Source organism: Engraulis encrasicolus, unplaced genomic scaffold (assembly GCF_034702125.1).
Source record: "Engraulis encrasicolus isolate BLACKSEA-1 unplaced genomic scaffold, IST_EnEncr_1.0 scaffold_28_np1212, whole genome shotgun sequence".
Taxonomy (NCBI): Eukaryota; Metazoa; Chordata; class Actinopteri; order Clupeiformes; family Engraulidae; genus Engraulis; species Engraulis encrasicolus.
Window position 1 is genome coordinate 1533837 of NW_026945577.1, and position 28000 is coordinate 1561836.

The 28000-nt window shown below is 42.0% G+C and overlaps 1 protein-coding gene, 1 long non-coding RNA gene and 1 pseudogene across 2 annotated transcripts in view; 2 read left to right on the forward strand and 1 right to left on the reverse strand.

Moving 5' to 3' along the window:
* LOC134443189 (proline-rich protein 36-like) overlaps window positions 1–1219 on the reverse strand; it is a 4011-nt gene extending 2792 nt beyond the window's left edge. The window contains exons 1-2 of the mRNA XM_063193078.1: window positions 1154–1219; window positions 750–875 (exon numbers count right to left, since the gene is read on the reverse strand). Of these exons, the coding sequence (XP_063049148.1) occupies window positions 750–875; window positions 1154–1156 (129 nt within the window). The 5' untranslated portion in view covers window positions 1157–1219. The remainder of the gene's footprint in view (window positions 1–749; window positions 876–1153) is intronic.
* A 1524-nt stretch (window positions 1220–2743) lies between these two features.
* Window positions 2744–27781, forward strand: LOC134443104 (zinc finger protein 91-like; annotated as a pseudogene).
* On the forward strand, window positions 19384–21002 carry LOC134443191 (uncharacterized). Its single transcript, XR_010033600.1, has 3 exons — window positions 19384–19459; window positions 20254–20433; window positions 20931–21002. It is a non-coding gene; the product is annotated as an uncharacterized LOC134443191 (long non-coding RNA).
* Window positions 27782–28000: the final 219 nt, after the last annotated feature.

A 28000-nucleotide genomic window follows, 5' to 3' on the forward strand; every position in this document is an offset into this window, starting at 1 on the left:
ACAGTATAGTGCAGGCACATTTGAACTACCATATGATGGGAAAGTGTGTGTGTTTGTCTCTGTGTGTGTGTGTGTGTGTGTGTGTGTGTGTGTGTGTGTGTGTGTGTGTGTGTGTGTGTGTGTGTGTGTGATATTTAACTGAGTATTTCGTGCTTGCATGCACAATTCTATTTTTTTTGTTTGTTCAATAAATATTGAGCTCGGCCCGCCGCAATGTTGTTGTTCCAAATTTAGATTTTGGCCCTCAATCAATTTGAGTTTGACATCCCTGAATTAGAAGTATACTACACTTACATGTAATTACAACACTAATGGTATGCTATTACATGGTTTCAACTGTGAAACATCATACAGCGTATTTCTACATTATACAACTCTGAAGATGACATGTATGTCACCATTTGAATTTCCCATCTGGGATAATAAAGTTAACTTTGAACTTTGAACTTTGATGTTGTAGTGGACACTGTGAGGAAGGTATCCTCTTCTTCTTACACAGATGTGTCAACATTATTTCAGATGACAGGAGACAAGACTGCTGTTGCCCTTCCTTCTCTATAGGCCTACTATGACAGGAGCTATATCTTGTAGTTTTAAAGTTTACATTTTAGGATCTTTTTTTTAGGCTACCCTCAATGATGAGTGTGATAGTAACAAGCAGAAAGAGAGTTGAGACAGACACGATGAGAGATTGAGATAAATTACCTTGGGCCAGACTTGAACCCAGGTGAGGTCACCCTCAAACTTACCTTTTCCTCCATGCCACTCCACACCACTGGAGCAGAGGCAGAGAGCAGCTGAGTGCCGCCAACATCCTCAAAGGAAATAATATTTTCCTCATCTGCCTCTTCCACCTGAATGATGTGAACCTTTCCCTGCAGAGACACAAAAGCAAATTAAATGTCAGTGTCAATTCTGCCACACCATGTTGGCAAATACTTTAATTGATTCATTCATTCATTCACATAATAATGCACATTCTGCCAGTACAGACGGTTTGAGTTAACTTTTAGTCAACAATCTTTTTTTGTAATTATCTACTAGGCATATAAGTGAATGGATTTTAAAAAATCATATGGGCGTGCATTTATCTTAATAGCCTACTTGCTGCAAGTAAATACATAGGGCTAATATTTAATTGACTCACACTCACCATAGTTTAAACTTGTCCAAAGGAAATAATCAATATCAATATCTTCGTCGCTGCTCTATCATAAACAAACCAAGTCAGATTGTACTTTTCTGTCTGGTTTTTGGCGCAAATTGCTATTTGTGACGTTGCTTTTGTGATGCAAGCAAGCTCTATGTGAGCGGCCAAAATGGACCTTGCATTTGACCAAATCAAACACGTTCTATAGAACATTATATTCACTCAAAGCCACGCAGACCTAGCCTGGTTCACACCAGACGTTGTGTGTGTAGCTTTGGCGCCCCCTGGCGGAGCAGAGCTACACACACTACCGTCTGGTACACAGCCATAGAGTACGCTCGGTCTCCAACCGGAAAATAGGCTGAGAATTTATTGCTTCTGCACGGCCTCCTCACCAACAACTTCCTTCAAAAACCTTCCTGTTAATCTTTAAAGAGTCAATATAGTCTCTAATCTGTCTTGTGACTCCTCAATGTGAGTTACCGTTTATATTTAAGAAATAAATGCTCCGTCTATTTTCTGGTTGGAGACGGAGCGTGCTCTATGGCTGTGTACCAGACGGTAGTGTGTGTAGAGCTCTGCTCCGCCAAGTGGCGCCAAAGCTACACACACACCGTCTGGTGTGAACCAGGCTAACGCAGACCAGGCTACAAGGAACAATAAACACAGGCTAGCTAGGTTATAGACCTAAACATATTTTAATAGCCTATGATAGGCGGAAACTACAAAAGTCCCTTTTATAATGCACATTATAAGTGTAATAAATGTGCAGGTTTCTTGGTGTTGAAAAAAAAAGTTTCTGTGAATAAAATGGTGAGCTGAGCAGCGATATTTCCACATAATACTAGGAAGAATGAATTAGATCTATTAAATTCACGCCGTTTCTTGGTAGGCATAATAGTTTTTTCTACTAATAGCCTACATTTAATCGCATATGAAGAACGACTTTCACTAAGATAACGGAGATGGTTTCTGTTTGCTGTTGTTGGCATCCAGAGGGAGCTAGAGCCACAACACGTCCCCGATGAGAAGCCTTTCGGACATGATTGCACCAAGCAAGGACGTTTTATTACTAGCCTTGTTATGCATGTATCCCAGGGACAGAAATGAATAGGCCCATGTGTCTACTAATATCATTTAGCACAGAGGTTTTGTGTATGACCGGCTGGGGTATTACACGGCCTTTCTTTCTTGAATCTGTGGTATTATCAAAAAATATTATACAGTGTCCCTAGAATTCCCCCGTAGCCGCAGGGGGCGCTAAAAGTTTGTCGAACTTGAACGCAGTTGAAGTCCAGGTTTGAAGAAGAGTGAGTGAGCGCAGGCAGAATGAAACTACTGCACTGTTTTGAAAAGTGCACTAGTTTTCTAGCCTTTTAACGTCGTTAACCTCAAAGAAAAAACAAACGGAACACCACGGTGAAGTTTGGGAGAGACTTTGGGATTCCGCATGCTTATAATTTTATCTCTACAGTAGGTCAAGTCTGTCAAATTGAAGGCGTGTGAAAACTGTTTTTTTTATTGTGGAATTCACGAAAATCAATAGTCGTGCATAGCCTACTGGGCTTCTGTTATTGTTTGTGTAAATCTGTCATTTCAAATTAATAGGCAGCACCACAATATCAATAGTCTATTTTATGGCCCGAGCCGATCCATCAGTCGTGTAGGCCTACTTGACGTCAACAGCTTCATACCAGAGCACCAACAATGGACTGTGATGATGTGAGTTTGAAGGCAAATTAATTAGCACTTTTCAGCACAAATTTGCAATTTCAGTAGATTTGCTGTATTGTATGCAAATGTTTCATTTGAACTTGTTGTTTTTACTTGTAGATAATTGAGATTTCTCGCCATATTAATGCGAATCACACGCAAGCCTGTCGTGACCTTGAGAAGGCCAGGCTATTCATCTCAGAAGCTTTGCAGGTAAGCAACACTTGGTGTCTTTCCAAAACTATAACTTCAACTTATCAACTCTAATGTGCACTTGGCACCATAGCACAGGTGTTTAGATTAACATTATGCATCACATTCAGTATGTGGTATCACTGCATAATCTTGCCCCCATTCTTTACCCAATGAGTTTCGGAGTACAGGGCAGGTTGGCTACCCCCTTGCACGGGTGAGGGCTACATTAGCCTAAATGCAATTTTGTTGTGTGCACTTGTGCGCTGTGGAGTGCGGTGTCAAAATGCCAATGGGAATTAGAGTTTCCCAGTTGGGCTTTTGGCTTTAAAGCAAGCAGGTAACACTTGAGTGTTGTAGCATCACTGGTGCTGTTGCTGGCGTTGGAGCGGCTCTGTCTTGGGGACGATGTTTTTTTTCCTCCCTTGAGTATAAGAATAATGTGTCTGTGTGTTTAAATCAGAGTGAGATCCAGAGGAACACAACTCTGTGCATGTTAATCCACCGTCTGGAAGAGAGGGCAGCTGAGAATGGAAGGAGCCAATCAGAGCAGGTGGAGTCAAACCGGCAGCTGAAGCTCCAGGTGGATGAACTACAGAAACAACTGGAGGACAAAGACAACTCACTAACACAAGCAAAACAGGTGTGTGTTTGTCTACTTTGTCTCCCCCCATTTATAACATGTACGCCTATAAACATGTTTTCAGAAGCTATGAGTTAGAGAAAAGAAAGACAACGTTCAACACATGGAATTCCACCAATATACAATCAACTGATATGATGTTTGTGTAGAGTTGCAATAGATGACTAAAATGGCATGCTACTTGACATACTACTTCTCTATAATTTGTGATTTTTACTTTGAAGTGTCCATTCTCTTAGTTCAACTACGTCTCCAGATTTTTAAAAACTTCAACCATTGTTGGTTGTATTCTTGTGAAAACAGGCAGCCAAATCTACCATGTTTATAGCCTGGTGAACCAGCGCCACCCGCTGGACGACAAAATGTTTTGTCTACGGGTGAGTCTGGCCTCGCATAACGATTCAATGAAGCCAGAATGCCATGAATCTGGCAAACCAATTCCAACGCAAAGATGTGTTTTGAATCAAAGTGGGCAGGTTTTTGAGGGAAGGTTGCTCTCATCAACAATCTTCGGATGTATTATGCATCGAGGCCAGACTAAATTAGACATCCACATTTAGTCTGGTTTATCAGGCTACCATGTTTATGGACAAGTAAAGATGTCCACATTGAAAATGTGTCAGAGCCAGCTTACAGCTAGGACAGTCATGGGTAAGCGGGTAGGGCATCAGACTTGTAGCCCAAAGATTGCTGGTTTGACTCCCGACCTTGCCAGGTTGGTGGGGGGTGTAATTAACCAGTGCTCTCCCTCATCCTCCTCCATGACTGAGGTACCCTGAGCATGGTACTGTCCCGCTGCGTGTCTCCCTTGGGGCTCCATTGGAGGCTGCCCCCTTGCAAGGGTGAGGCATGAATGCAATTTCGTTGTGTGCAGTGAACACTTGTGTGCTGTGGAGTGCCGTGTCACAATGGCAATGGGAGTTGGAGTTTCCCTGTTGGGCTTTCACTTTCACTTTCACATCAGGAGGGAGAGAGATCACACTCGTACAACAACTACAGCCATAACTTTAGTTTTTATAGATGCACATCGAGTGAGTGTGTTTCTCTTTTCTGCAGAGTATTGCTGTCCTGAAGAATGAACTGGGGGACCTAAAACAGCAGCTGCTGAGCCACCAGAGTAGTTACAGGTATTTACACACACACACACACACACACACACACACACACACACACACACACACACACACACACACACACACACACACACACACACACACAGTTACAGGGGCATATGGCTTTATCTCCTATATCATTTCATAGCTACTGTGTCTTTGTGCAATACTTAGGCCAACAAGGTGAATCATCAAACACGCGTAATTAAGGACACCTGTAGTATCCACCTTATACGCATGAACGGTGTGACGTGTGCCATGTGCGTTACGCCCTTTTTGGGGGGAAAACATTGGGGGGAAAGCCAATGCAAGTCAATTGGTGGTGTTGGGAAAGAATAAAAGAAACAAAAGACAAGGACCTGGAGACAAATATTGTTCATGCTCAACATGCCGAAAACGTGTTGTGTTGCTGTCTGTTCAAATAATATAGCCAAGCAGACGTGGCTGATGCATGGACTGTGTTCATTTAGGCTAGCCGATGTAGCATGTAAGTTAATGAGACAATCGGTTTGTTTTCCCTCAAAAAGGGGCGTAACGCGTATTGTCCATGGTTACAAGGGCGGCGCCATTACTGTTTTGATAGCAGTTGCTACTGGAAATCCTGTGAGGACACTGGAAACATTGGAATGGGTAATTGGGCAGGGTAATGAGAATGATAGATTCGATTTTTGTTTTTTGTTTGTGATATTGTCATCAGTTGTCACTTTTGAACCTTGACCTCTGAGATCTGTCTCTGCTGCAGAACGATTCAGGAAGTGACTGAGTTGCAACAGGATGAGAGCCTGACCAATATTGTGGTACGCAAACCTACTCTCACACACTTTTTCTTCTCTTCTCTTGCTCTTTCTTTCTGTCTGTCTGTTTGTCTCTCTCACTTACTGACTGTAGAACGGCAGTTTCTTTCTTTTTTTAAAAAAAAACATATATATTAGGCCTATATACTGTATAGTATACAGTATATAAAAGGGGTAATATTCCGATCACTCTGCACTGGAAAAAAACGGGCCTGAAGAACGTCAATAAGGTTAAGAATCCCTTGTCTATACCAGATGTAGGATTGGACATTCTAGACTCACCCATGGTTCTTGCTATGACAACCATACCATGACAACCATGCCATGGTTCTTTGCCAACTGGAAGTGAACCTCTGTTGTTTGTTGCAATCTTTGTTGCACATTCTATCTTGCTCTGCCCTTACAATAAAAAGGCAGCATTTTTAAAGAGGGTACTATATATTAGGTATTTTTAATAGGGTCCCTCCTTTTTAAAGGTTTTTAACTTTTTAAAGTGTATTAATGTGAACACACTTATTTAATGCATTTATTATTTATTTATTTGTTGTTTTTTAATGTCATGTGAAACATGTTAAGGTGCCGGTATGCTTGCTGCGAGCTGTAAATTACGCGTGTCACCGCGAGTAACTGACTGCACATGCTTGCTTCAAAAGCAGTTGACCAAGACGCAAAATACTGGCGGTATCATCCAGGGGGCAGAGAGCACGCAGCATTGGGATGCGGAAATTGGGAACACAGATGGGAAGGAAAACAACAAAACAAAAAGAGGGGCTCCACTGCTACTACTCCTATATGTGCACGCTTCTTTTTCAAAGTGCAATAAGGAAGCATGATCGCAAATTTTTCAAATTTCGGACAAACTCAATGAGACGCTCTTAAAAGTTGCTGCCATTGTCGTTTTCTTATCAAGCACACGCGTGGAACTGTGCAGTCTTTCTTACGATCGCCCCCAGCGAGTTTGAAGATATTGCATCTGACGCACGCATTTAGCTGCTGTGTCCAACGCGCGCAAAATTGACATTAAATACGCATGTTAACGCGTTCATGAACGTATCGTGCACACGCTTGCATATCCTGCAGCAAGCATGCCGGCACCTTTACTTGAGGACGAAATAGCCACAGCTTCTTAACTGGTTATAAAACAAACAAACAAACACACACACAGACACACGCCAAATATCAGCTGTGTGTTTTTCAGAAAGAGGAGGATGGTGTCCATCAGAATGATCTTGTTGCAGTTAAAGAGGAAGATGCTGATTATGGGTATCCATTTAGTCAAGCAGGTATGATGCTCTCTCTCTCTCTCTCTCTCTCTCTCTCTCTTGCTCTCTCTCAGCACGAATAGAACAAGCACGACACAAGCAATTCCCGCAACCAACGGAAGTAATTTACTTTGTGTTGAGTCGCGGGCGACAAAAGAGACAAAGGTGATTCGGATGACTAGAGGTGATTCATGCGACTAGAGCGACAGTTTGTAGTTGAACTCCAGCCAATATTATGCAACTTAGCTATGATAGCCGCCACAGCCAATGTGAATGTTGGAATGCTTGCATTCTGCTTTTAACGGTCATACTCCAGTTAAGTTGCTTCTATTGCTCGTATTGTTCTTGCTCGCCCAGTCTCTCTCTCTCTCTCTCTCTCTCTCTCTCTCTCTCTCTCTCTCTCTCTCTCTCTTTGTGTCTTGGCTTGTAGAGTAAGCCAACATTGTTACATCGCAAGTCACATGAATGGAAACGGACACAAACTATACGTGATCAGTGGAAGGTTATTAGAAAGTCGAACATTCAGGTGAAAAGGGTAGATCTCAGAAGCTTCCAAAAGTTTGGAAAACTTATAAATTATTTGGTTGCAAGCCATGTCATTCAAGGACAAGGCTGTTTTTTGCAATCGGGTCCTTATTTATAAGAATGCCATTTGCGACTCACCCATGGTAGCTTTGCTTCATTTACAGCACTCCTGAAGATATTGGGTTTTTGATATTGGGTGATGTCCATGAAAGGCCTTTTGCCTGGGCAAGTAAACTCTGGAAATAAATTCATTATTTTTAATTTATTAACTTTGACCCGATCACACTAATAACATGCAGTGACTGTTTTTTTCACATACTATTGTATGGTATTATACTCATGGATGAAGGAACATCACTTTCAGCTAAACCTCCCTAAAACTGAACTCCTGGTGATCCCAGCCAAGGACTCATGTTGCCATGATATCAAACTCAATATGGGTTCGGCCACTGTCACCCTAAAAAAGGTTGCAAGAAACCTGGGTGTCATGGTTGATGACCATCTATCATTCTATGACGGTCAGAGTCTGACCAAATAGCCTCAGTTGCCCGGTCATGCCGCTTCTCACTGCTTCTCAGCTTCTGGCTACAGGTTATGCTCGTCTCTCGCCTTGACTACTGCTACTCCCTTTTGATTGGTCTTCCAGCCTGTGCAATAAGACCCTTACAAAAAAGTGTGTGTGTGTGTGTGTGTGTGTGTGTGTGTGTGTGTGTGTGTGTGTGTGTGTGTGTGTGTGTGTGTGTGTGTGTGTGTGTGTGTGTGTGTGAAAAGTGTACACCCAACATAGGCGAGGGCCCTCTGTCTCAGACAGAGATTTTCCCTCAGAGCCATACCAACCTGGCTCTATCAAGGTCATAGTATGTACCTGTCACTTGGAAGCCTCAGGAAATGATACTGAAACTTTATTTGTTTGTTCTTTTTATTATTTTTGTTCATTTTGTTCATTGTTTGCAGAGGAGGAATGCTCTATGATTAGTAAATCTTTACAGGGGAAAATCTTATGGGGAGGATAAAAGTTACTTCTTTTAATGTTAATGGGATTCATAATCCTATAAAAAGGGGTAAGATATTATCCAAGTTAAAGAGAGAAAAAACTCAAATTGCTTTACTACAGGAAACCCACCTAAATAGCACTGAACATGTTAAGTTGGGAAGGATGGGGTTTAAACACGTTTTCTCTTCATCACACGAATCTGGTAATAGGAGAGGAACTGCAATTCTAATAAGTAATTCTCTTAATTATGAACATATGCTAGAAAAAAACGACAAGGAGGGTAGATATGTCTTGGTCAGGGGAAAAATAGATGGAATAGTGGTTACATTATTCAATGTCTATGCACCCCCAAATAGTGAGTGGGATTTTTATAGAAAAATATTTGATATCATGACACTGGAGGCCAAAGGAATTTTCATATGTGGAGACCTTAATGTGAAACTTAATGAAAAATCCAACCTTCATCAAGGCAATTGTTAGACAAACCAAAATGACCAAGAAAATTAATGTCACAAATAATGTGTGTATTATTTGACGTATGGAGAGACTTTCATCCAGTAGACCGTGATTACACTCATTTTGTACTCTCATCCTTTTGCACTCAAATACACACGCATTGACTATTTCTTTATGTATAACACAGACAGACATAGGGTTGACCAATGTGATATTGGAAACATTGATATCTCAGATCATAGTCCCATATACCTCACCATTAGTTTACATCAACATGCCAAGCATACATACTGGAAGCTTAATTCCAGTATACTTAATAGTGTACCTATTAAGGAAAAGTTAGAGAAGGAAATTAACAACTACTTTGAGTTAAATGATACAGGAGAGGTGGAGCCACCCATGCTGTGGGATGCATTTAAGGTAGTTATGCGAGGAAATATTATAGCACATTCATCCTATGTTAAAAAACTGAGAGAAGAGAGATTAAATAATCTTCAGCAAAAATTAAAGCAGTTACAAAGACAGCATAAAGACAACTTGGAGCCTAACACTGAAAGAGACATAAAAACTGTAAAAAATGAGATTGACAGCCTATTGACAGAGGAAGTAAAAAAGAAACTCATTTATCTTAAACCAACAGAATACTGGACGGGGGCAAGGCAACCAAACTATTGGCATATAGGTTAAAGAAAAAACAAGCTGACAGTGCACTCTACAAAATAAGGAACACAGAGACTAAGGAGATCGAATATAAGCAAGAGAAAATTAAACGGTGTTTAGTGTCCTTCTATAAAAAATTATATTCCCAACAGCAGATGAATAATGATGAAGATATTGACACATTCTTAATGTCACTTAACCTACCAACAGTTACTGAGCGTGGTGGCATAAACAATATCCTCGTAGAGCTGAAGTTTACTACTGTCCAGGAAATTAATTATTCCAGGCGATTACAAGACTGAAAAGCGGGTAGCTCCCCCTGGGCCTGGACGGCTTCACGACCGAATGGTATAAAATTATTGAGGGACAAACTTGTGTTTAGACTAATGACAACCTTTAACATTTTAAAAAAACATGAGATGCCTCCATCATGGAGAGAAGCCAGTCATCTCTCTTATTCCCAAGGAAGGTAAAATAGAGGGGGTGCAAGAATGTGAAAATCTAAGAAACGGCCTATAACCTCCGTATTGAATGTGGACTATCGTATATTTACATCAATTTTAGCAAGGAGACTTGAAAACTGCCTGCCAAGCATAATCCATTTTGACCAGACTGGCTTTATTAAGCAGAGACAAACGCAAGATAACATAAGAAGGACATTGCATATAATACGACACATTGTAGAAAATAATATTGAATCAACCCTGATAAGTTTGGATGCTTTTAAAGCTTTTGACACAGTCTCGTGGAAATTCCTTTATAAAACACTAAACACATTTGGTTTTCATGAGAATTTCATAAAAGTGATTGAAGCACTATATGACAAACCAACAGTTTGGGGATCTAACAACATCTTTCTCCTTACAGCGAGGGTGCAGGCAGGGGTGCGCTGTCTCCCCTCTCTTATTTGCTATATTCATAGCCTTTAAGTCAATGGATTAGACAAGATACAATTATTAGGCTGACGATTTCAGCCAATTGTGAGGAAACGGTATTGGCCCTGTTTGCTGATGATATTTTAATATACCTAGAAAAGCCCTCTACATCACTACCCAGACTGATGTCATGCATGGATGAATATGGCAAAATGGCTGGCTATAAGCTTAACCTATCAAAAACACAAATACTTACTTTCAATTATAAACCTCCCATAGACATTAAACAAAGATACCACTTAAAATGGGAGAATGAATCAATAAAGTACCTAGGAATACATCTGCCTAAAAATTTAGACACACTGTTCAAGCTAAACTACCAGCCATTGAATTCCAAAATAAAAGAAGATATTAAAAGGTGGCAGGTCATTCCTTTTTTAACCTTGGGCTCAAGAGTTGACTCTGTTAAAATGAATATCCTGCCAATGTTATTGTACCTCTTTCAAACTTTGCCTATAGAGGTTGCCAAACAACACTTTGTCGAGTGGGATAAGCAAATATCTAGATATATTTGGAATGGTCAAAGGCCAAGGATTAAATATAAAACCCTACAGCTCCAGAAAAAAATTAGGGGAATGGGGCTCCCATGCCTACTGGAATACTACTATGCTGCTCAGCTACGACCCATCATATGCTGGTGCAACCCTGGATACTCTGCTGGAAGGACCTAGGAATTAGCTATGTGTACCAGTATCCCACTCCAGGCAATTGTATCGGATGACCAGTCTTCACTAAATCAAGTATCTTCTGGACAGGGCGAATCCCTTTATCAATCTATCTTTAAAAATATGGAAACCTGTCCAAAAGCAATGTAATATACAGGAAACTGCAAAAATATTAAGGTGGTGCTCTTTTGATAGTGATTTCCCTCCAAATTTGAATGATGCGCGATTTAGGGTATGGATGAGGAATGGTATTACAGCCTATTGCACTGTGATGCACAAAGAATCATTAAAGACATTCCAGATGATGGAAGAACAATACCATTTGGAACGGCAGGATTTTTACAGATTCCTACAAATGCGTCATCACTTTGAAAAACTCAGGAAAGACATAGACTTGGAGGACGGAATGATAAAATTGTTTATTTCTGCTTATAAATCTGAAAATATTATTAAGACAATATCTAAGATTTATAATTACTTTTCTAAAAGAAAATCTGAAGGATCTTTATACATCAAGCAGAGGTGGGACAAGGAGAGTGGTAACATTCGGTCAGATGATCATTGGTATTCTATTTGCCAAATACAATGGAAAACAACTACATCTCTGGCATGGAGAGAATTTAGTTGGAAGAATATGGTTCGCTTTTTTCTCACCCCTAAACAAAAAAGTTATAACACTAATAATACAGCCTGCTGGAGGCAGTGCCATACCACTGAGGCAAACCACTATCATATTTTCTGGCGGAACAAAGATGCCCATCTCTCCTGTACATATTGGAAGCAGGTACACCAGATCATACAGGACTCTTTGATAATTACTATTCCTCTCAGTTTTGACACTCTTTATCTGTGTAATTTCCCACATGACTTAGACCTCCACCCAAGTGATGCGAGGCTGATACCAATCCTTCTAGCGGCATGTAAAAAGGCTATTACACGTAAATGGCTAAAGCCCCAACCACCTTCAGTGGATGATTGGATATATATAGTATATGATGTGTACAAGATGGAGAGATTGACATATTCACTCAGAATGCGTCAAAATGACTTCAGCGGCCTTTGGAACAGATTTGTTTTGTTCATAGGATCCCAACGTCCTGACTTCATTTGAAGTATCCTTCTCTTTTTTCCTTCTGTCTTTTTTTTGTATCTAATAGAGCCATTCCTCCCAGTTCTGTACATAGTTTTGTTGATGGTACCAGAAAGCTTTCAATAGACAGTAGGTTAAAAAAAAACTGCACTAGAGAAGAAATTAAATGGATTGATATCCTTGTATAACTTTTAAGAAAGTTAATTTTGTCTTTTCTTCATTTTATACTTTATTGTGAACTCATGTAAAGTGATGAACGACAGCAATGTTGAATGTCTTTTGTTTTTTTATATATATATATATCTGTCGCTTATTGTACCTCATGTGAAGGCACCTTTTAAAGTCATCTCTTCACTGTAATGTTGTAAACCCACTGGTTACCAATAAAAATATAATAACAAAAAGAAAGTGTACACCCAACCCAAAAGGGCATACGCCTATTTTTGTCATCTTGCATTGGCTACTGGCTACTGAATTGAACACAAGGCCCTGAGCTTTGCCTACAAAGCTACAGAAGGTTCTGCTCCGGCTTAAGCCTGGCTCAAACTACATGAGTATAGGCCCGATTCTCGGCTGAAAACCCCCCTTACGACAATTGGTGGAACGTTACCCCCCAGGACCACCGCAAGCGATTGTCAGGCAAGATTTCCTCTTCGTGGCCAACGTTCTAAGATAGAACTTTGGCAGCTGAAAGAGTCGCCGATCGCAAATCATAGAATGTTTGATATTTGCGACTGGAAATAGAACGTCAGGCATTGTCTCTGTGGCTGCGAGCAGGGATAAGATTGACAGTTGCGATTCTCTTCTAGTGTGCGGTGCACCCCGACGTCAAAATCTGACACAAAATCGGGAGTTGTGTAGTTTGAGCCTGGCTTTACCTGATGGCCATGTAAAGCCATGTGTTACTTCCAGGGTGTTGCGTTCCTCCAATACCAACCATTTATCCTTGCACTCTACTCACACAAGGCAATCCCAGTCCAAACGGTTTTCTGTCATTGCCCCTCCTCAACCAGTTTGATACCAGTTGCTACAAAGAGCAGTCAACTCTCTCAACCTTCAAGAAGCTAATGAAGACTCCTCTCTTCCGAGAGAGCTTTCCTGCATAACATAACATAACTAACTCTTCTCACCTTTAATCATGGGTACTAACCTGCATTACATGGCATAGGTCCTCCACTACGTTTCTGCTCTCCATCTGTTCTACATTACGTGTATACTGCTGTTCTCTGTACTGTACCCCTTACTCTGCACTGGCTTGAAAGTCTTCCTTGTAAGTCGCTTTGGTCAAAAGTGTCTGCTAAATGTAATTTAATGTAATGTAATATGGTATTTTGCATCATAAAGGTCAGATTTAAAAAAAAAAAAGAAAAAAAAAGGTCTTGCCCTTAGAGTGAACTGTGACAGCATCATAGCCGTTAGGAGATTCATCTGGTGTCTTGTCACTGCAAGCCCACACTGCAAGGCCCACAGTGGCCCACACTGCAAGCCTCCTACTAAGCCTTTAAAACGCGCTTCAGTGGCGCCCCCTAGGGGCTGGGGTTAAAACAATGACTTGGGTCAGGGCAGTGTCTCTGCAAAACAGGGCAGGGTGACCTGCAGTAACTATAAACAATGTGATATGAATGTGACATTGCATTGGAACAATGTCTGCTAACTACAATCAACAATTCTACTTTGCATTTATTTCCCTTTGTTTTGCTTCTTTGTATTTGTAGGCCCCTATGTCACTTCTGCTCTTTTCTTGTTCTGTAGATGAAATGGACACCTCCACAGAACAGACAACCTCCTTATCTGCAGACATTAGAATGGAACTGGTGCAGGTATTTTTTTTTTACAAGAAAATTATTAACATTTTGAACCAGTGGTTGTTTTTTTGTACTGGTAGGGAGGAGCCACTTTTAAGGGTTGTCTGTAGAAATTGGCAATTGTGTTTCCTGTCTTTTGTATTGGTTCTATTCAATTATTTCCTCTTTCCTCCATGTTTGCATAAAAGAATATTCATCCATTTTGTACAGAACCTGCTTGAAATTGACATTTTCTACACGATTGCACTTTGTGTTCTTTGGTGATGTGTTTCAGGAGGAAGATGAAAAGTCAGATATGACTCCAGTCGTCATCTCTAATCCAGATCCAGTCAAGTTTTTGAGATTATCAGTGCAATTGGTTGACTGTTGTGCAACACAAGGTCATCAAAGAACAGCCAGCAAGAAAAATGAAAATGGAGAAAACCCCAATAATGGTAAGACTTCAGCTGTTCATGCAGTTACTAAATTAAAAAATAATGCTGTTTTTATTGAAGTTGTTAATATGTTTATTATTATAGGCATTCTGTTCACAGCTTTGCCGTTAAGGTGTGTGTGTGTGTGTGTGTGTGTGTGTGTGTGTGTGTGTGTGTGTGTGTGTGTGTGTGTGTTTTCAGTAGGGATAGCAGGAAAGGCATCAGAATTGTCTGCAGTCCCCAACTTCACAGCCGTCCCAGAGACAGAGGTGGATAATGGGAGGCCATATAAGTCTCCTGTCTGTGGAGAGGATTTCTCCAGCAAGTCAGCAATGGAAAAGCACCAGCAGGACATTCACACAGGAGAGGAGCCTCATCTCGAACAAAACCAGCACACACACACAGGAAAAACGCCCCACCACCACAAACATCATGGCAAACGTGTTGCGAAGACAAATGCTCTCGCCGCACAGAAACACACCGACACAGGACAGAAGAGCCATCACAGTGGAGAATATGGGAAGAATTTCACACAAGCTCAAAACCTGAGGAGGCACAAACTCGTCCACACAGCAGAGAGACCTCATCGATGTACACAGTGCGGTCAATGTTTTAGACAATTGGGAAATCTCCGAACACACCAGCGCATTCACACAGAGGCGAAATCTCACAAATGTCCAGATTGTGGAAAATGTTTTAAAGAATTGGGAAATCTCAACATGCATCAGCGCGTCCACACAGGAGAGAGACCATATCATTGTGATCAGTGTGGCCAGAGTTTCACACAAGTAGTCAGCCTCGCTAGGCACAAGCTCACCCACACAAGAGAGAGGCCGCACTGCTGTGACCAATGTGGTCATAGTTTCAGGCTAGCAGAGCACCTCAGGAGGCACAAGCTCATCCACACAGGAGAGCGGCCGTACTGCTGTGGACAGTGTGGCAAGAGCTTCAGGCATGCACAAACCCTCAGGAATCACAAGGTCATCCACACAGGAGAGAAACCTCACAAATGTACTGAATGCAGCAAATGTTTTAGACATTTTGAAGGTCTCATAAAGCACAGGCGCATTCACACAGGCGAGAAGCTCCACCACTGTGGAGAATGTGGCAAGAATTTCATACACGCCATCGACATTGCCAGGCACAAACTCATCCACACAGGAGAGAGGCCGTACTATTGTAACCAGTGTGGCAAGAGCTTCAGGCATGCAGCAACCCTTAGGAAGCACAAGCTCATCCACACAGGGGAGAAACCCTACAAATGTACTGAGTGCAGCAAATGTTTTAGAGAATCTGGAGCTCTCAAAAAGCACCAGCGCATCCACACAGGAGAGAGGCCATACTGCTGTGACCAATGTAGCCAGACTTTCACACATGCGAGCACCCTCTGGAGGCACAAGCTTATTCACACAGGAGAGAAGCCGTACTGCTGTGACCAATGTGAGAAGCGTTTCTCACGTGTGAGCTCCCTCAGGAAACACACGCTCGTCCACACAGGAGAGAGGCCCTTTCAATGTACAGAATGCAGTAGATCTTTTAGCCGAGTGGGACGTCTCAAAGAACACCAGCAGCGCATTCACACAAGGAGGCATCTTCATGATGCCAAAGAATGTGGGTGATCTTTTTCTCATTTGGGGCAACCAAGAACACACCTTTGCTCTCACCCATGACGCAAGCCCACCCAACTGCAACTGTTAACAGTGTGTCAAACATTTTGTAAATGTGTGACAGCTCATCACACAGACATATCCACATTCACACATCCATATTCATGTTAACACTTGAGAAGAACTAGACCAACCCACCAGGCAACATTCTTTCGGATTAATCTAGTTTACCAGGCAACTTTTTTAAAGTTCTGTTCTTATAAATAACTTGTAAATTCATGTGTGTAAAGTTATTTCCTTGTAGAAACTTGCAAAAGCTTGTTGAGTGACATCCAAAACCCCTTGTATATACAGAGCCTTTTATCTTTTAGCAATCAAGGATATAACCTACGCTCAAGTAGCTACATTGTTTTAAATGTCCCCATAATAAAAACAGAATTTGGTAAAACTGCTTTTATTCATTGTGCCCCAACTCACTGGAATGAGCTTCAGAAATCTCTTAAGCTTGCTGTTTTTATGTCTGTAGCTGAGTTTAAAGCCTATCTTAATGACACTTTTAAATCTGTCTGCACTTGCTTTTAATCTTGTAATCTCCTTTTAATCTTGTTTTATGTTTATTATTTTATGTTTTTTATTGTGTAATTTTATCTCTTCATCCATATTAATCTGTTCTGTTTTGTCTGTGTCCTGTCTGTAAATGTAAATGTAATGTGTGCTGCCGCCTTGGCCAGGGCTCACTTGTAAAAGAGAATTTTATTCTCAATGTGATTTTTTCCCCCTGGTTAAATAAAGGTAAAATAAAAATAATTTAAGAAAAACTTTTGTACCCAAAATCATACAGTTCTATTTCTGTTTCAAAAATGAAATGAAATGTATGTATACTGCTGACCGATCATTTTCTTATTCATTCTCAACTCTTTGTTTCATTATTTTATTCTGGGTTTAGAGAATGGAGATATTTTTTGGTCACCCTAAATCACCTGTAACAGGAAAGGTTTATTAAATGTGAGAGGTTTATTAAATGTCAAAGTGAAGAAGAAGGAAAAAATTGTGCGTCGGTGTCCATCTCATTATCTAACCTCCCGTCCTTGTCTTGTGCTTTTGGTATCGTGATGCGAGGCATTGACGATAGAAGTGATGTGCTCAGACTGCTCACACCACCATCTCCCACTCAGGACTGCCTAAAACCAGGAAGCCATTCTAGTTCCTCTGACCTGGTGAGGCAAAGTGAGGCTAGTAGTGCGTTACACCTTGCTTCCTCCACTTGTGCTTGTTTACTCGCCCCGCCTCCTGGCCCCTCCTCCATGGAGAAAACGATAAAGTTTCCCCGCTGTCAGCCTAGCCAAAACAATTTATGGGGGACTATTCCTCATTCACCATCCAGTTTGCAAATGAGAAAATGACTTTACAATTGAGCTTTTGCGAGATATTGAAATATAATGCTGTTTTCAGTGATGTCATCATGACTTATTACTTTCCAGTATGAGGCCACAAGCACAAGTGGAGGACGCACCCATAGTGAGGCTAGATGTCCCTGAGGATCTGTGGCAAGGACCCGCTTGTCATCCCCCGTTCCAGGCTACGGACTTTTGGTGACTGGGCCTTCTGTATTGCTGCCCCCACCCCTTGGAACAGTCTACCTCTCCATATCCGCCAAGCCCCCACACTGGCTACGTTCAAGAAGCACCTAAAATCACACTTATTCACTGAGGCCTATGGTCCTTAACCACCCTGCCCCCCAACCCCACCTCTACCCTCTCCTCTTCTCTCCCTCTATTCCCCTGCCCATTCTTCTTTTGTAAAGCGACCTTGGGTTACTTTTAATATTATTTTTTATGGTAATAATATTATTATTATTATTATTTAACCTCTTAGCGCAGAGCCTATGTTATAACCTTACTGTCACCTACAATTGTCATGGCTATGTCTTAATCTGTTACTTTAGGCTCAGTGATGTCATAGTAATGTTATAATGTAGTTGAGTTTTTTCAGCAAAGTGAATTGGCCTGCCGGCAACCCCATCTGTAGTAAGAGACTACTTTCTTGCAAAAACATATTTCAGAAGTTGTTCTTTAATTCACATTCTGGACATTGACACCCCACAAAAACCAACCAAACAAAAAGCCTCTCTGTGCTGTGCTACAGCAGGCAGACCTTAGCCTATTGCCTTCCCCACAGAGGAGAGGTGATGCAAGACAGGAGGTCGCAGGTTGGAGGGGAGGATCTAGAATGACTTGCTTGCCTTTATAATATAATATTTAATAATATAATATATAATTGTGTCTTTTCAATCATTCTAAACTGAAATGTATGGCAAAGGCTTTTGCTGTTTCATATTGCAAAAGGTCTGGTTTTCCATACATGATCACTGAAAAAACATCACCACAGTATAGTAGGCTACATCTAACCCTTTGCTACATCTAACCCTTTTAGATACGATGTAGAGCCGCAAACCTGTCCAGAAGGGTATATCGGTAAATCTAATGTTATAGCTGCTATGCATTAATTGGCATGTCCCGAGATATATGATAATATAATATATAATTGTGTCTTTTTAATCATTCTAAACTGAATGTCAAATGAATGTCCAATATCAAACTAACTTTACCGCACTGAAAGAGTGCTATGGCAAAGGCTTGTTGCTTTTGCTGTTTCATATTGCAAAAGGACTGGTTTTCCATACATGATCACTGGGGGGGAAAAATCCATCACCACAGTATAGTAGGATACATCTAACCCTTTTAGATACGATGTAGAGAGCCGAAAACCTGTCCAGAAGGTTACCGGTAAATCTAATGTTATGTAGCTGCTATGCATTAATTGGCATGTCCCGAGAGTTCCCCTCGTTAGCACCAGGGGGCGATAGACATTTCTCGAACTCAGAGCCGAACTTGCACGCGGCGGAGGTCTACATTTGAAGCCTAATCAATTTCGTTGGCCCTAATCATGCAGGAAAAACTCATTTACCGCCGCTAAACAGAAAGAAAAACTACAGAAACACCACGGTAAAGTTTGATAAGAAATCTGGCACTCAGAATGTTTATTATTCCTTTCAAGGGTAGGAGAGAACACGTTTTCCTGCGAAGTTCACGAAAAGGAAAGAAGCAGTCGTTCATACTGGGCTTCTGTTGTTTTTGTAAATCTGTCTGTCATCTCAAATTAATAGGCGCCATAATATAAATATTGTATGGCCCCATCGAGCTGATCTCATTCATCATCTACAGTTGACTTGCTGTTCCTTATCATCCGCATCTTCATAAAGGCAAATAATTCGCATATAATTTTCAAGAGATTTGCTGTAATTTCTACTACAACTGTTGCATTTTAACCTGGAATGTATTTGCTTGTAGATGATTGAGATTTCTCACCATATCAATGCGAATCACAAGCAAGCCTGTAGTGACCTTGAGAAGGCCAGTCTATTCATCACAGAAGCATTGCAGGTAGGCAACACTTGGTGTCTTTCCAAAACTACACCAACTAAACAACTCTAATGTGCACTTGGCACCATAGCACAGTTGTTTAGATTAACATTATGCATCACATTCAGTATGTGGTGATGGCACAGAACAATTTTCCGAAAGAACCAATAAATTATCTATCTATCTATCTATCTATCTATCTATCTATCTATCTATCTATCTATCTATCTATCTATCTATCACTGCATCATCTTGCCCCCATTCTTTACCCAATGAGTTGGAGCATGGGGCAGGATGGCCGCCCTGTTGCATGGGTGAGGCATACATGCAATTTGGTGGTGTGCAGTTGTGTGCTGTGGAGTGCTGTGTCATAATGACAATGGAAGTTGGAGTTTCCCAGTTGGGGTTTGCAAGCAGGGAACACTGAGTGAGCCCGTTTATATGCACATCAATAAACAGTTTATAATCAGGTTTTTGGAGTAACCGGTTTATTCAAGTGCTCATATTAACTGAATAAACAGTTTATAATAATCTGTTTATTGACAGTCTAGAATGATAAGTAGCCAATCACAAGTCTTGAATTTCAGTTTCGTATCATACACTTGAGTGGAACACATGATGCAACCGACAGACTGCATGTAAACAACAATTAACATTTTACTCCAATAACCTGTTTATTCCAATAGCTTTATTATTGTGGTAATGTAAACAGGCTGTATACAGTATCACTGGTAGAAAATGTGTTATCGTTCGTGCTGTGTTGAGGTTCTAAAAAAAAAAAAAAAAAATTGTGTGTGTGTGTGTGTTTCAATCAGAGTGAGATCCAGAGGAACACAACTCTATGCATGTTAGTCCACCGTCTGGAAGAGAGGGCAGCTGAGAATGGAAGGAGCCAATCAGAGCAGGTGGAGTCAAACCGGCAGCTGAAGCTCCAGGTGGATGAACTACAGAGACAACTGGTGGACAAAGACAACTCACTAATACAAGCCAAACAGGTGAGTGTTCGTCTCCTTTGTCTCCATCACACTTATAGCATGTAGGCCAATAAACATGTTTTCAGAAGTTATGAGAGAGAGAGAAAAGATACACAAGGTTCACAGACCTACGTCACATGCAAACCCACATAAAAAACGACCTACTGATGTGTTGTGTAGAGTTGCTACACATGACTAAATTGCATGACCCACCACTTCTCTATAACTCGTGAATTTTACTTGGAAGTGCCTACTTTCTTATTTCAACTTCTTCTTCAGATTTTTAGTCAGGCCTTAGGTTTCAAGCGTTGTTGGGTGTATTTTTATGAAAACAGGTAGCCAACTCTATTGTTGATTACGGACGTGTAACAATGTCCACATTGAAAATGAGTCAGGGTCAGCATACACAATAAGGAGAGATCACACTTGCATAACAACTACAGTCCTGACACAAGTTTTTTATAGACATGCACATTGAGTGAGTGTACAAGTATATCCTCAATTGTTGTTTTCTGCAGAGTATTGCTGTCCTGAAGAATGAACTGGCGAACCTGAAACAGCAGCTGCAGACCCACCAGAATAATCACAGCAGGTAATCATATCATATGTTAAATCATATGGTTCTATCCATCAAAAATCTTATTTTCATATTCTACTTTGTTTTCGATGATTAGCCTGGTTGGCCTAGGCATGACAGACAGACAGCTTTCAGACAGACACACACACACACACATGATGTGCCTTATTGAAAATAATCGAATCGCTGGCCCCTGTCCAATGCCTTAGCTCCATAACATAATAGAAGTGGAAAAGTAGTGGGAAAAAAGTCGAATCGAAACGTATTGTATCGTACCGTAAGAGTAAGTAAGTAAGAGTAATTTATTTGTCACATACAACCGTAACCTTGTAGACTAGCTTGTAGTGAAATGACAGTTCTGGTTAACTCCATAGTGCAGAAAGACTAACAAACAAATTAATAGTAGGGTAATTGTCCGGTCCATAGCTGAGAAAGTGGAATCCTGCGTGGGGCATTCTTAACTATTGAAAATGATCGAATTGCATTGCATTGAATAATAAGATATTGATATTGAATTGTATCGTCATGGAGGCTGCGATTTATACCCCTAGTTGCTACAGGAGATCCTATGAGAACACTGGAAACATTGAAATAGTTGGGGTTAGTGGGCGAGGTAATGAACTGGATAGATTTTTGTTTTGCAATTGGCTTGTTCTTGATGGCGCATCCTGCATCAATTTCCAGTAGGCACATGCCCACTGCAAATCATAATGCATTCTGGTTAGAATTTGTGTCCACGACGTGGTTTATTGCAGTGACTTCTGCTCCACATTCATGTCACATGGTACAGTCCAATGTGGGAACAGATGTTCTGCTGCGGAGCTGGGCAACTACTGTACCCTCACTGCCCTGACATGGGACCTCCTCCATGTCGTCAGTAATCGGCCCTGATTGGCACTCATCAAGCTGACATGAAGTACGTGGGCAGTTCACATGTCTGTGAAGCAGTTCACTGGCTGCTTCCAGCAGAACGCAGTGTGTTTTTGTCTTTGGAAGTCACGTCAGATATTTCTCTCCACATTGGTTGCTGAGCATTCATCCCTGCATCCCTACGTTTGCAAACATGGCTATTGTCGCCATGTTGAACTTTGACCTCTGGTCTTTCTCTGCTGCAGGACGATTCAGGAAGTGACTGAGTGGCAACAGGATGAGAGCCTGACCAATGTTGTGGTACGCAAACCTACACACACACATTCTCTCTCCTCCTCCCTCTCCTTGTCTCCTACGCAAAGATACACACACACGCACGCACGCACGCACACACGCACACACGCGCGCACACACACACACACACACACACACACACACACACACACACACACACACACACACACACACACACACACACACACACATTCTCCCCCTCCCTCTCCTTGTCTTGCTCTCTCTCTCTCTCTCTCTCTCTCTCTCTCTCTCTCTCTCTCTCACACTGTCACTCACTCACTCTCTCTCTCTCACACACACACACACACACACACACACACACACACACACACACACACACACACACACACACACACCCACACACACAAGCAATGAATGTCTGCTGTGTTTTTTTTTCAGAAAGAGGAGAATGGTGTCCAGCAGAATGTTCTTGTTGCAGTTAAAGAGGAAAATGCTAATTATGTACATCCATGTATTCAATTGGGTATGATGCACACGCGCACACACACACACACACACACACACACACACACACACACACACACACACACACACACACACACACACACACACACACACACACACACACACACACACACACGCACTGTCCTCGCTGTACCAGTTCACAGCATCTTATTTAACAATCCATAGCAGACAGAACAGAGAAATGTAGGGACTAAATAGCACATTATTTGTAGTATTTGGGTCAGGGCAGTGTCACTGCAAAACAGGGCAGGATCACATGCATTACATTACATTACACTTTATTCAAAGCAACTTGGTTATTTACAGGGTATTGGTTACAGTCCCTGGAGCATGGAGCAGTATGTGGTTAGAAGCCCTGCTCAAGAGCAACTCAGCCATGGAGTGTGTTAGGGAGTGGAAGGGTGGGGTTCAAACCTGCAGCCCTCTGATCTAAAGTCCATGTCCTTAACCATAAGGCCACAGCCGCCCCATGCAGTAACATAAACAATGTGATATGAACATGACATTGCATTGGACCAATGTCTGCTACCTGTTGCCTAATAATCAACCATTCTACTTTGCACTTTGCGTTTGATTTGATTTTTTTCTTTATATTTGTATGTCACTTCTGTTCTTTTCTTGTTCTATAGATGAGACAGACACCTCTAGAGAACAGACAAACTCCTCATCTGCAGACATTAGAACGGAACCGGTGCAGGTAGTCACCATTTATTCTTCCTAAGAAATGATCAGGAAAGTTTTCGGAAACATTTGAAATGTACATTTTGAACCAATGTACATTTTGTAGTGGTTGGAAGCCACACTTAAAAGTTGTTTGTGAAAAAAAAAAACCAGACACAATTGGCAGTTCAGTTTCCTGCATTCATAAGTGTCACATTACAAGAATATTAAGCCATTTTGTACAGAAACTGCTTGAAATTGGCTTTTTAGATGCGTCCCACGCATCTCTATAAGAGGCTTTGGTGTCCGTCCGTCCGTCCGCCCGTGTCCGTCCGTCCGCCCGTGATGCGTTTCTGAATTGTGATTCCCTCTTGTGATTCCCTCTTGTGTCCACAAGGTGGCAGTCGCTCAGTGGAATGGCAGAGCTCAGTTTTGGCCTGGAGCTCATGCGTGCAAACCTGCCACCTTGTGGACACAAGAGGGAATCACAAGAGGGAATCACAATTCAGAAACGCATCACGGGCGGACGGACGGACACGGGCGGACGGACGGACGGACACCAAAGCCTCTTATAGAGATGCGTGGGACGCATCTAAAAAAATAGAGATTTTATGTAAAAAAAAAAATGTGATATGGGATGGGCCGATGGCCCCCCCAGCTAAATTCGCCTTAGGTCCCCAAATTGCTAAATGTAGTGTAAGGGATTATTTTGAAAAGACAGTAACATGTAATCAGCAATGCATTACAGTTTTTCAGTAACTTGCCCAACACTGTTGAAATCCTATGGTACTTTTTCAAATCCAGGCTTATACAGTACATGGTAGGCTTATTGATAAATTGCCTTGACAGGTTATGAGGAGGCCAAGGGGGCGTTTGGGCAAAAAAGGTTCAGAACGGGCATAGACGGACGCATCTGTTGTCCGCCTGTCGGACTTGTTCTAAATGATTGCACTTTGCGTTGTTTCACAATGCATTTCAGGAAGAAGATGAAAAGTTAGACATGACTCCAGTCGTCAGCTCTGATCCACATCCAATCAAGTTTTTGAGGTTATCAGTGCAATTGGTTGACTGTTGTGCAACACAAGGTCATCAAAGAACAACCAGCAAGAACAATGAAGATGGAGAAAACCCCAATAATGGTAAGACTTTAGCTGTTCATGCATTTACTAAATTAAGACAGTATTAAAAAAATGTTTTTTGTTTTTTTTTTGTAAATTGTGATTATTATAACATTCTGTTCACAGCTCTCTCTCTCTCTCTCTCTCTCTCTCTCTCTCTCTCTCTCTCTCTCTCTCTCTCTCTCTCTCTCTCTCTCTCTCTCTCTGTGTTTTCAGTAGGGATAGCAGGAAAGGCATCAGAATTGCCATCGTCTGCAGTCCCCAACTTCACAGCCGTCCCAGAGACAGAGGTGGATAATGGGAGGCCATACAAGTCTCCTGTCTGTGGAGAGGATTTCTCCAGCAAGTCAGCAATGGAAAAGCACCAGCAGGACATTCACAAAGGAGAGGAGCCTCATCTAGAACAAGACCAGCACACACACACAGGAAAAACGCCCCACCACCCCAAACATCATGGCAAATATGTTACGAGGACAAATGCTCTCTCCGCACAGAATCACACTGACACAGGAGACAAGCGTCACCACTGTGACCAATGTGACCCTAGTTTCTCGCGAGCACGAACCCTCAGAAATCACAAACTCATCCACACAGGAGAGAAACCTCACAAATGTACTGAATGCAGCAAATGTTTTAGACATTTCAAAGGTCTCATAAAGCACAGGCGCATTCACACAGGCGAGAAGCTCCATCACTGTTTAGACTGTGGCAAGAATTTCACACAAGCAATCAACCTCGACAGGCACAAGCTCATCCACACAGGAGAGAAGCCGTACTGCTGTGGAGAATGTGGCAAGAGTTTCAGGCGTGCAGGAAACCTCAGGGAGCACAAGCTCATCCACACAGGAGAGAAATCCTACTGCTGTGAGCAGTGTGGCAAGAGCTTCAGGCGTGCAGGAAACCTCAGGGAGCACAAGCTCATCCACACAGGAGAGAAATCCTACTGCTGTGAGCAGTGTGGCAAGAGCTTCAGGCATGCAGGAACCCTTAGGAAGCACAAGCTCATCCACACAGGAGAGAAACCCTACTGCTGTGACCAGTGTGGCAAGAGCTTCAGGCGTGCAGGACACCTCAGGGAGCACAAGCTCATCCACACAGGAGAGAGGCCGTACTGCTGTGGAGAATGTGGTAAGAATTTCACACAAGCATTCCACCTCGCCAGGCACAAGCTCATCCACACAGGGCAGAAGCCGCACTATTGTGAGCAGTGTGGCAAGAGCTTCAGGCAAGCAGGAGCCCTCAGGAATCACAAGCTCATCCACACAGGACAGAAACCCTACAAATGTACTGAATGCAGCAAATGTTTTAGAGAATCTGGAACTCTCAAAGAGCACCAGCGCATCCACACAGGAGAGAGACCGTACTGCTGTGACCAATGTAGCCAGACTTTCACACAAGCAAGCACCCTCAGGAGGCACAAGCGCATCCACACAGGACAGAGACCATACTGCTGTGGAGAATGTGGCAAGAATTTCACACAAGCAATCGACCTCGCCAGGCACAAGCTCATCCACACAGGAGAGAGGCTGTACTGCTGTGGAGAATGTGGCAAGAGTTTCAGGCAAGCACGAACCCTGAGGAATCACAAGCTCATCCACACAGGGCAGAAGCCGCACTATTGTGAGCAGTGTGGCAAGAGCTTCCGGTGTGCAGAGTACCTCAGGAGGCACAAGCTCATCCATACAGGACAGAAGCCCTACAAATGTACTGAGTGCAATCAATGTTTTAGAGATTCTGGAACTCTCAAAGAGCACAAGCGCATCCACACAGGAGAGAGGCCGTACTGATGTGGAGAATGTGGCAAGAGTTTCAGGCAAGCACGAACCCTGAGGAATCACAAGCTCATCCACACAGGACAGAAACCCTACAAATGTACTGAGTGCAATCAATGTTTTAGACAATCTGGAACTCTCAAAAAGCACCAGCGCATCCACACAGAAGAGAGACCGTACTGCTGTGACCAATGTGGGAAGCGTTTCACACAAGCGACCACCCTCAGGAGTCACAAACTCATCCACACAGGAGAGAGGCCGTATCATTGTGATCAGTGTGGGAAGAGTTTCACAAAAGCAGGAACCCTCAGGATGCATCACCTTGTCCACACAGGAGAGAGGCCGTACTAATGTACAGAATGCAGTAGATCTTTTAGCCGAGTGGGACATCTCAAAGACCATCAGCAGCGCATTCACACAAGGAGGCATCTTCACGATGCCAATGAACAATGATCCCCCTCGAGGATTAATAATGTTAAAGCTACTCTACAAGGAGGCATCTTCACAATGCCAAAGCATGTGGGTGATCTTTTTCTCATCTGCGGCAACTAAGATCGCACCTTCGCACTCACACACGACACAAGCCCACCCAACCGCAACTCTCACCTGGGTCAAGCGTTGTGTAAATGTACGACATCTCGCTTCACGCCACACAAATCCACAATCACACATGCACATTAACACAGACAGAGGAACTAGACACCTCTTCACACACATCCACAATCACACATGCATGTCAACACATCCACCTTCACACATGTATGTCAACACATGCACATTCATTCACACCTGTGTGTTAACACATGGGAAGAACCCTTTGAGTGAGGAAAGTGTGGGGAAAGCATTTAGACACTTTGGGACTGCCGCATGTTAAAAGTTAAGATTAAACCTGTAGACACTTTGGGACTGCCACATGTTAAAAGTTAAAATTAAACATTTAGACACTTTGGGACTGCCACACGGCACCAGTAGACGTGTGGTGTCCTGATGTAGCCTGGCATGACGGACTGTTACATTAGTCTGGAATCTCACCGTTCAGATAGCTGAAGGATGTGAGTGGGACCACATCTTTGCTCTTATAGTTCATATTGCCTGAATGCAATGCACAAAATAACTTGTATGTGCGTAAAGTTGTAGCTTATAGAAACTTGTAAAGGCTTGTTGAACGATATACAATATGCTTTTGTACCCAAATCTGTTCCATTTCTGTTTAAAAATTGTACTGAATTTTACTTAAAAGAAAACAGTTGTCCTGATGTAGCTTGGCATGGCGGACTGAAACATTAGTCTGGAATCTCACTGTTCAGATAGCTGAGGGATGTGAGTGGGACCACATCTTTGTTCTTATAGTTCAAATGGCCTCTGCACTGACTTGGCCAACACTGACTAATCAAATTACTAAGTTTCGTTGGTTCATCTTGTTCACCAGTTTACTATTCCTGAAGGCAATGCACAAAATAACGTATATTAATATGTGCGTAAAATTATAGCTTATAGAAACTTGTAAAGGCTTGTTGAACGATATACAATACTTTGTACCCAAATCGGTTCTGTTTCAAAGTTTTACTGAAATTAGACTTTAAAAAAAAACAGTAAACATTGTCTAATTCATTCTCAATTCTTTCTGTGTCATTATTTTGCTAATTATTCTGACTTTTTGAAAATTAAAATATTTTGGTAACCCTAAATCACTTGTAACAGAATATTTAACAGACTGAGATGTTAATTAAATGCCAAAGTAAGGGAGAAAAAAAAATCAATTGTGTGTCTGTTGGGGCCACATGCATGAGGCCACAAGCAAGAGGAGAGAA